Source organism: Histoplasma capsulatum, genomic scaffold, assembly GCF_000149585.1.
Source record: "Histoplasma capsulatum NAm1 scaffold_14 genomic scaffold, whole genome shotgun sequence".
NCBI classification, from domain to species: domain Eukaryota; kingdom Fungi; phylum Ascomycota; class Eurotiomycetes; order Onygenales; family Ajellomycetaceae; genus Histoplasma; species Histoplasma mississippiense.
Genome location: NW_001813969.1, coordinates 64012 through 73812, shown reverse-complemented (window position 1 = coordinate 73812; position 9801 = coordinate 64012). Strand labels below are relative to the sequence as shown.

Sequence of the window (9801 nt, the reverse complement as noted above, 5' to 3'; positions counted from 1 at the left end):
GCACTGTCTATACCGTAGGTATTTATGCTGTTAATGTTAATAGGATTACCATGATTGTATACAGAGCCCTGACTGTGACAAAGAAGGAATCAAAAAGCTCTTCAATAAGACATTGGCGTGAAATATATACACAAATATCTCAGGTTCATAATTATCTTCTTGCCTCTTTGTATTCATGTTGCTGATGAGGTTAGTCAATCTTGAGAAGGCTCTAACAAAGGTCAGAATGGCAACACATCTTATTATACCATTTCCTTGTTCTGTTTCGCGGCCTTTGTAAACTTGGTGGTCAATCAAGAAGTCCTAATGAGAGATTTTAGGTTTGAAGATGGTAGAGGATCTATTGGAATGCATAGTTCATGGAGAGTGAAAAATCTGGGCAGTTGCTGAGTTGTTATAAAAGCCAGAGGGAATCTATTCACGAAAGATCGCATCTCTAAGGTGTGAGTACACTAGTATGCTCTGAGCAAAAGCTTATTTACCATAGAATGTAATATGGTATACTTCTTTAATATTTACTCCTATTAGATTGTATTCTAGTAGAATCAATGCTCAAAGGCGGGCTGTATACACTGTTTGATATACCAGGCATCTCCGTTGCGATTACTTAGCAAAATTAGTTGGCAGAAAAGATTATTTAAGCTGCGTACTCTGTACCACGGGTTCTCGATACTAGTAATCTAACCACCAGTTTGCGACGAATTAACCGTCCCGCATCACTGAAAAGTCTTGAGAAAACTCTAGTAATACCTGACGCCGAGTTTGACGCGGTACCACGGCTAGGTCCTAATTGCCGCTGCTCGGAATCTTGCGCTTTATTGATCTTGCTCTATTGTGCGCTCAAAGTCATGGAGGCGGAAATCCAGAAGCGGATTCCCGGAATTGATCATGTGATATCTGAATACTCAGTGGTAAGGACCCTCCCGCTAGGTATCTTAATCCTTGAAACATGTATTTCTATGTGCTGGAGTGTGCCAAAAGGCCTTCTCCGGGCTCGTTTTATATGATCCCTGCTGATCTCTACCACAGGGTTACCTGACCCATGCATCTAAAACTTATGTCGAGGACTCTGATCCAAATGCACCGTCGCCCTTGTCAGAAGCTGCGGAAGCAATCTCGGCACTGCTTGTATCTGCCTCAGGGGACTTCAGCCCTAAAAATGAAGAGGAAATCCAGAATCTGATCAAGAAATTTGTCTCGACTCTCAGAGCTGCAAATGGCGTCGATGCCAAATCCCATGTGCCCTTTGCGGCCAAGAAGCTCGACCAGACCATACATGTCGGTTCGCAGCGCAATATGTCATCGACCCTAGGCTTGGCTGGGGCTTCAGTTGACCTGGAATCTGCCAATACGCGGAAGGTGGAATCCCGCGTCGACAAGAAGAAGCTAGAAAAGGCAGAGGCCAAGATCCGCGCGAAGCAGGCGAGGAAAGTGATGAAGACCGTTGAGTACGAGGCGTCACGCTTGCTCAAAGAGCCCGAGTCCACGCAGTCCTATGAGGAGTTCTACATGGCAGTCAACCCCTTACAACTGGGCGGGGATGCGTCGAAGAGCAAGGATGTTAAGGTCGACAGCTTCGATGTTGCAATCTCTGGCAAGCGGATTTTAACAGATGCGTCGTTGACCTTGGCATATGGGAGGCGCTACGGTTTGGTTGGCCAGAACGGTATTGGAAAGAGTACTCTGCTTCGTGCGCTGAGTCGGCGAGAAGTGCCTATTCCCACGCATATTTCCATTCTTCACGTAGAACAAGAGGTATTTAGGTCTTTCGATGTGGATTACTTGTAGTTCGAATATGGCTGACTGCTCGTTTTGCAGATTGCTGGTGACGACACTCCGGCATTGCAAGCTGTTCTGGATGCCGATGTTTGGCGGAAACACCTTCTTAAGGAGCAAGACGTTTGTTTCACTCCACTGATATTCTCCAAAGACTGTCTTGAAAGGTGCGTGGCTAACTGCTTCGTGTAGAAAATCTCGGCTGAGCTTGCATCCATCGAGCAAGAGCGTTCGTCCATGGCGGATACTTCGAAAGACGCTATACGCCTTGACAAGGATAGGGACGCGCTCGACATCACGTTAAGTGATATTCAAGGCAAACTAGCAGAAATGGAGTCAGATAAGGCAGAGCCTCGCGCCGCAAGCATCCTTGCCGGGTTGGGCTTCTCCCCAGAGCGGCAGCAGTTTGCCACAAAGACCTTCTCTGGGGGCTGGCGTATGCGTCTTGCTTTAGCCCGTGCTCTATTTTGCGAGCCTGATCTATTATTGCTCGACGGTTCGTTTTGCTTCCACTCGGGCTCCCGTCCAAACCCCTTTTACCGATTACGTATGTACGGCTCTCGCTAATTCAATTCTGGACTACAGAGCCGTCTAACATGTTGGACGTGCCGTCCATTACATTCTTGTCAAACTATCTCCAGACGTATCCAAGCACGGTCTTAGTTGTTTCTCACGATCGATCATTCCTCAATGAGGTTGCAACTGATATTATCCACCAACATGCTGAGCGATTGGACTATTATAGAGGTGCTAATTTCGGTATGTTTTCTCTGCTCAGTAGTTTTGATAATGGAGATAGATGTAGGAAGTAAAATTCTGACCGCTTTTGCAGAATCCTTTTACGCAACCAAGGAAGAGCGAAGAAAGACTGCCAAAAAGGAATACGAAAATCAAATGGCTCAAAGAGCTCATTTGCAAGGTGCGTATGGTATATACGTATACCCAACCGAACAGCTATTAACTGTGCACAGCTTTCATTGATAAATTCCGCTACAACGCCGCGAAATCCTCCGAAGCGCAATCAAGAATCAAGAAACTCGAGCGCATGCCGGTTCTGCAACCGCCTGAGAACGAATACGTCGTCCACTTCAGTTTCCCAGAGGTCGAGAAACTATCTCCACCCATCGTGCAGATGTCAGAAGTCTGCTTCGGTTACACAAAGGACAAACCTCTTCTAAAGAACGTCGACTTGGATGTACAGCTCGATTCACGGATTGGCATTGTTGGGCCCAACGGAGCTGGCAAAACCACTGTGTTGAAACTGCTCATTGGCCAACTACAACCCACGTCAGGACTCATATCTCAGCACCCTAGACTCCGGATTGGGTTCTTCGCGCAGCATCATGTGGATGCACTGGACATGAATACCAGCGCTGTCGGATTCATGGCAAAAAATTACCCGGGACGGACAGACGAAGAATACCGGCGACATCTAGGAGCGTATGAAACCTCGGTTTTCTTTTTCATTCAATTCCATACATACGCACGCCCTCCGTTTTAAAGCTGAAGCTAACTATGTTTGATTTTCTGACGAAATAACTGTAGTTTCGGCATCACCGGCATGACGGGCCTTCAAAAGCTTGAACTCCTATCCGGCGGCCAAAAGTCCCGCGTTGCCTTTGCGTGCCTCTCGCTAACGAACCCGCACATCCTCGTTCTCGACGAGCCGTCCAACCATCTCGACATCGAGGCGATGGATGCGCTGTCCGACGCATTGAAGAAATTCCAGGGCGGCGTGCTGATGGTCTCGCACGACGTGACGATGTTGCAGAATGTGTGCACAAGCTTGTGGGTCTGCGATCATGGGACGGTGGAGAAGTTCCCTGGCGATGTCAAGGCGTATAAGAAGAGGATCACAGAACAAGCCAATGCGGCGGGAGTGGTTGCTGCGCATTAGACATTAGACGATGTTACTTAGCACTCCCCTTTGCGTGTAGATGGCGAAAAGGGCGAGGACAACCTTGGGTCTTGGTACGATTTAGCCACGTTCAGAGGTACTAGTACGTATTATTTTATTACCTGTCCCCATCGTATCAAGACGGTATTGCCGTATCGTGATGTCTCAGCCAATCGAAGCCGACTTCGCTCCAGCCTTCTTCGGCTTCCCAGCAGCAATTCCAAGGTTCCATCCTCCATATATTCCATGGATATCGTACCCGCTGTAGAGAAAGCAACGTGAGTCCCGCCAGCTCCATCATGCCACGCGCCATATGCAATCCTTTCACTCGCCGCACGAAATAGCAGATACCGCTGTGGCAGACACCCACGAGGATTATGAGCTGCAAGAGATGAGTTCGGCTGATGCCACTAACCCTGAAGCTCCAATGCTCGCTCCTCGCGATGCAGCTCCTCGCTCTCCGCCACCCAGATACTCAGACCACCAGTTTGGGAATGATGCCGCCAGCAATGATGGTGATGGTGGGCGGTCGCTGGGACAGGCACCAGCAGCTGCACCCGCAGAGTCGGGAGGCTGGTTTATATGGACACTAACATGTTCAGCGGGGATTAGTGGTTTGCTTTTCGGATATGAGTAAGATCGCGGTCTTCCCTCCTCTTTTTTGTTGCTGTACAGATATTCCATGGACGGAAGACAGTGTAAGCAAGGACTGACTCTCTATTGCTAACCATGTGCGGCTTCATCGCGGAACAGTACTGGTGTTATTTCATCCACTCTGGTTTCGATTCGAACGGACCTTTCAGGCCACCATCTCACCACCCTCGACAAGAGTCTGATCACATCCTGCACCAGTCTATTCGCCCTAATAGCAAGCCCATTCGCGGGTATTTTGGGGGATAAACTTGGCCGTAGACCCATCATACTCATCGCGGATGCCTTGTTCATCGTCGGAGCGTTGTGGCAGGCCGCATCCTCGACCGTCTGGAGCATGATATTAGGCCGGAGCCTTGGTTGGATTGGGGGTTGGAGCAGCTAGTCTGATTACTCCTTTGTACGTCTTAAAATGCGGAAGAGATCTCGTGCTATACTCTCCGTTGCTGGTTTACGGAAACAGATCATTTACGGCAATACAGAGAAATTCGCAGAAGCTAATGAGACGTTGCGCAACAGGTACATATCAGAACTATCACCACCTGATATCCGCGGGAGATTGGTAACCATCCTAAGCCTCTTCGTCACTGGTGGCCAGGTAGTCGCCTACACCATCGGCTGGCTCTTCTCAACCACCCACGCGGGATGGCGGTGGATGGTCGGCCTCGGAGCCCTCCCTGGAATAATCCAGCTTTCCATCCTGCTCTTACTCCCCGAAACCCCGCGCTGGCTTGTCCGTGCGGAGAGACAACCCGAAGCCCGTCGAGTCATCCACAAAATATACGGTGCCTCTAGCCCCCGAATGCCGGAACAACTCGTCCGGGACATCGAGCGCGAGCTCGTCGCGGAGGAGAATGCCGTGGACGAGCTCCTCAAACCCATTGATCAAGAAACATCCGACCACCACTGGTTCCGTCTCCCCCGTGGCTGGGCCGCTCTATTTCAAATCGACGGCAACCGCCGCGCCTTGGCCATCGCCTGCATGCTCCAAGCGCTCCAGCAACTCTGCGGCTTCAACTCACTCATGTATTTCAGCGCAACCATCTTCTCACTCCTAGCATTCTCCTCGCCGACCCTAACCTCCCTCTCCGTCGCCGTGACAAACTTCCTCTTCACCCTCCTCGCCTTCTCGCTCATCGACCGCATCGGCCGCCGCCGCATCCTCCTCTCCTCTGTACCCATCATGACCGCAGCCTTGCTCCTCTGCGCCGTCGCCTTCTCAGTCTTCGATCCCCCAACAAACGGCGACGACCCGTCACCGCCGCCACAGGAACCGGGCGGAGGATCAGCTTCGGCGCTCGCCCCTCTCGCGCCTCTCCTTATCCTCACTTCCCTCACAATCTACACCGCTGCCTACGCCTCCGGCATCGGCACGATACCCTGGCAGCAATCCGAGCTATTTCCTTTAGGAGTGCGCTCGCTCGGCTCAGCGCTTGCCACGGGGACGAACTGGGGGTCTAATTTTGTTGTCGGGCTCTCGTTCCTGCCGATGATGGATTGGATATCTCCAGTGTGGACGTTTGTGATGTATGCGGTTATTTGCGGGGCCGGGTGGGGGTTGACTTGGGCGATATATCCGGAGATGAGTGGACTGGGGTTGGAAGAGGTCAGGGGGTTGCTTGTGGCTGGATGGGGCGTTAGGGAGAGTGTAGAGGGATTTAAGAGGAGGAGGGGGGAGGGTCTGTAGATCTGTTAGTTATTCGTTGCAACATCGTTTCATTCTTCCTCTTAGATACAATTTTTCAATTTTTCAATTTCCTTTTTCCCTTCCCAGGTTAACCGAGGACATAAATTCTCACGGTCATAGTAAACGGGGTTTGTACTGGTATGGCCCTTATAATATATCAATCAACTGGGTGGAGCCAAAGTTTAAACTACTAGTCCTATCCTCCGAAACAAGGCCAGAGAATCATCGTGATATATACCACTAAACACTGCCATAGGATAGTATCGTGGCAATGTTATGTATGGATGGATCTCATGATAAGTACTGATTCCAGGTTGCTCGTGGGCTGTCACCAGAGAGTTGGAGTTATGTAGCTCTTTGAATTCTATACTTCTATTAGTTAGTCAGTAACTACCCCTTGAACCTTTTTATCCAAAGATCAACTACAGAATACAAGATCTACAGATATATCTTTTTGCATTTTGTTCTTTTTCTTGTCTTTTCTTTTCTTTTCTTTTTCTCTGCTTTTGTTTATTTTTCTGAGCCACCTACGCTAGTCCATAACGGGACGTACACTGCCATAGCTGACTCAGCCATGCCAAGGCGCGAATTCGGTTGGATTTTAAGTCCTTTGTGGAGATCATCCAGTTACATTTTTTTTTACGTGCGCTGCGTATGTATATATGTATATATATATAGATATAGCCATATAGCCATATAGTGGCTCTACCAGTAGGCGTAGTTCGTGCGGTGATAGCAACCGCCCGAGAATAATGCCAGACGTGGGTGCATGTAGATGCAGATGCACGCTGCTGCTTCTGGTGCTGTTGCTGTGTGGTGGCAGCGGGTTGAAAGGTGGAGGAATCAGCAATTGAGCCAGCGTTGTGTCCTTGTGTCCCTGCAGGAACCGCGAGCAAAATCTCTGGCGTCGAGGACGGTGGAGTAAATCTGATTCATAATACTTGCCACCCCATACACGGACTAAGTTCTGCTTCTTCTGCTTCTTCTGCTTCTTCTGCTTCTTCTGCCTCTTCTGCCTCTCCCTCGCAGGAGTCCCCCATGTCGTGTCTGTCGCTAGCTGCATCCACTGGCATTGCACCGAGTCAATCCGTGCATCGCAGCTAGTGCGCGCCCAACCGTCGGCGCCGCCGCCGTCGTCGTTCGCTTGTCTCTCCTCAGCCCACTTTCGTCTCAGCCCAAGCCGCCACCAACACGAGCCCTGCTGTCTTGCACCCATTACGCCTCCATTACGCCTCCATTACGCCTCCAGTACGCCTCCAGTACGCCTCCATTACGTCTCCAGTACGCCCCAGTTCGCCGCATTTCACCGCATTTCACCGCATTCTCCCCCCCATCCCTCGCCGCCCGTGACCATACCGTACCGTACGCCGGCTCGTCGGTGTGTTTGCTTCGTTCCTCCTTTTGATTCTCCCGCGGTCTCGTCTTCATTCCTCCGTCTTCGTCCTCCATCCTCACCTCCATCCTCACCTCCATCCTCACCTCCATCCTCACCTCCATCCTCATCCCTCTCCGTCTTCCATCGCCTTCCCGTCCATTCCCGCCTTAGGATGGTTCCATTCTAGCTTGACTACCGCCTCTGTTCATCCAGCCCCTGTTGAGGTTGAGTCACCGACACTGGCCAACTGCCAAATACCTCTCTGCCTTCGACGAGATCTCCATCTGGGCGCCCATCTCCCAATCGTTTCCTTTTCCTTCTCCTCCTCCTCCTCCTCCTCCTCCTCCCTCCCTCCCTGCCTCCACGCAGCGAGCGACTCACTGGATCCAACAAGACGCCCCTGCCGCCCGCTCCCTTCATCCTCCGCTTTCTTCCCATCGCTCGACCGAGAGACACACATTGCCCGCAAGTCGCTCGTCTTCCCCAAATATATCCAATATATAGATATATAATATATAACATATAATATATACCGTATAAATGCACCTCCCTGAACCGAGACATTATTATCAACCCTCAGATCTGGCTTAGACGGAACCTGATGCCTCGCTGTCAGCCCCTGTTGTCTCGCTCTGCAAACCAACCACCCGCTGTGTCCATATTTTATCTTTCTCATTAGCCGCTGCCACCCTCTAATTGCTTTCTTTTTCTTTTCCTTTTTCCCTTTTTTTATTTTCGAAGATCGTATCTCACATATATTTACTCTCATATATATATATATATATATACGCCCGCAAACATCCAAAAAAACACACCTGGTCGGATGCCGCTTCGGGGATAGATAGGCCTTTCTGCCGATCTGTTTGTCGGTTCCTTTGTGGCCCCTTTCTGGGCTTTCGACTTCGTTCCTCTTTTTGCTTTGAAATACCCATCAAACAAATAACGGCCATTGATTGTCGTTGCGCCAAACCGGCCAATAATCGGGCTCTCATTTGAAACGCCGATATAGAAGGAAAAGCAAGACTCGGCATAACAGTCGCCAACTCTTGCACTTATATCTGTCTGCGTTTTTGAGATACATTAAAAAAAAAAAAAAAAAAAAAAAAAAAAAAGAAAATACCACTCGCGAATATGGCCTCCAGCCAGAATACGCCAGGTATGCCAGCTGTACAATGAGCATATATTCTATTGTTTTTATGCCCATTTTTCCCTTTTGCAACGCATTAATCTACTGACCTGCACCTGCTAATCTTACATATAGTACCATCCGAAAATGCGTCTCCCGCTCCTTCCGACCCCCCTCCTGGGCCGTCTTCACCCCCGCAGCCCACCACACCTCCGCCGAATCCTCAACCATCGCAACCGCCCCCAAGTCCTTCGCCTTCAAACCCTCCGCCTCCGCAACCCTCGACCCCACGGCCGCCTTCCCCGAGTAACCCGCAGCCGCCTCCCCCTCCTTCTCCCTCTTCCCAAGCCCCAGGTCCCACTCCTCCTCCTCCTCCTTCGGAACCCTCATCTCCTCCGCCCAATCCTACCCGGACCGCGGGTTCGGATAACAATACAACCATATTCATCACCTCCACCGCTTCAAGAGCACCGCCACCTGGCACTGGAGTGCCCAATTCAACCGGATCTGGAACACCATCGGTGCTCCCGCAACCATCCACCGGTAGTTCAGGCTCGGGAGGCCTGTCAGCTGGTGGCACTATTGCCCTCGCCGTTGTCCTTCCCGTCGTCTCGGTGGCGCTGATCATTCTTCTCATCCTATGGTGGTGGAGGAAACGGAAGGCTAGAAAAATCGCGGAAGAGGAACGGAAGCAAGAAATCGAAGAGTATCGCTTCAACCCAAACAACGATCCCCTCTTGCCTGCAGTGGGTAATTTCGATGATGGCTCGCTCCCGAAAGATGGAAACAACGGAGGATATCGCGGTTGGGGCACAACCAACGCTACCTCTCGGAAGCTGTCAACCAATCTATCAAGCGGCGCTGGCGGAATAACCGCCTCAGATAATGGCAGCAACCCAGGCCCTCCGAGACCGGTATCTCCTCTGGACGACTCCATCCCCTACGAGGATGACCACAGGCCCGTATCGGGTGACTATTCAGGGCTTGACCCCGCTGCTGCCGGTATGCTCGCTCACCCTAACAGTAACCCCAACGCCAACTCTCGCGATATCCGCCGCGGCGCATCGAATGCTTCATCGGCTTACTCCAATGCGAACCGTTCGGACGTGTCGGATGATCTCCCTATACCTGGCGGCGCGCCCGGCACGGCCCAGTATTATGATGACCCCTACTACACTGACGGAGCTGGGCAGCCCGGCGGTGCGTTTGCGGAAAATCCATATAACGCGCCTCCCGTGATCCGCGATGTACAGGCAAGACGGAATACGCGAATCGAAAACCCGTCCGTA

General features: G+C 50.9%; 4 protein-coding genes across 4 annotated transcripts; 3 read left to right on the top strand and 1 right to left on the bottom strand.

The window, feature by feature from the left end:
• Positions 1-848: 848 nt before the first annotated feature.
• HCAG_08933 (hypothetical protein) lies at positions 849-3673 on the top strand (the record flags this gene model as incomplete). Its single annotated transcript, XM_001536048.1, has 8 exons — positions 849-911; positions 1030-1755; positions 1819-1899; positions 1969-2272; positions 2362-2535; positions 2609-2695; positions 2748-3216; positions 3322-3673. 8 exons carry the CDS (start codon positions 849-851, stop codon positions 3671-3673), a joined length of 2256 nt encoding a protein of 751 aa, XP_001536098.1.
• Positions 3674-4100: 427 nt separating this feature from the next.
• On the top strand, positions 4101-6011 carry HCAG_08932 (hypothetical protein; the record flags this gene model as incomplete). The annotated part of the gene is made up of 4 exons (XM_001536047.1): positions 4101-4249; positions 4286-4306; positions 4427-4683; positions 4855-6011. The coding sequence occupies 4 exons, from the start codon at positions 4101-4103 to the stop codon at positions 6009-6011; spliced, it is 1584 nt and encodes a 527-aa protein (XP_001536097.1).
• A 345-nt stretch (positions 6012-6356) lies between these two features.
• HCAG_08931 (predicted protein) lies at positions 6357-7227 on the bottom strand (the record flags this gene model as incomplete). Its single annotated transcript, XM_001536046.1, has 4 exons — positions 6357-6375; positions 6565-6619; positions 6721-6820; positions 6967-7227. 4 exons carry the CDS (start codon positions 7225-7227, stop codon positions 6357-6359), a joined length of 435 nt encoding a protein of 144 aa, XP_001536096.1.
• Positions 7228-8517: 1290 nt separating this feature from the next.
• HCAG_08930 (predicted protein) lies at positions 8518-9737 on the top strand (the record flags this gene model as incomplete). Its single annotated transcript, XM_001536045.1, has 3 exons — positions 8518-8542; positions 8648-9514; positions 9706-9737. 3 exons carry the CDS (start codon positions 8518-8520, stop codon positions 9735-9737), a joined length of 924 nt encoding a protein of 307 aa, XP_001536095.1.
• Positions 9738-9801: the final 64 nt, after the last annotated feature.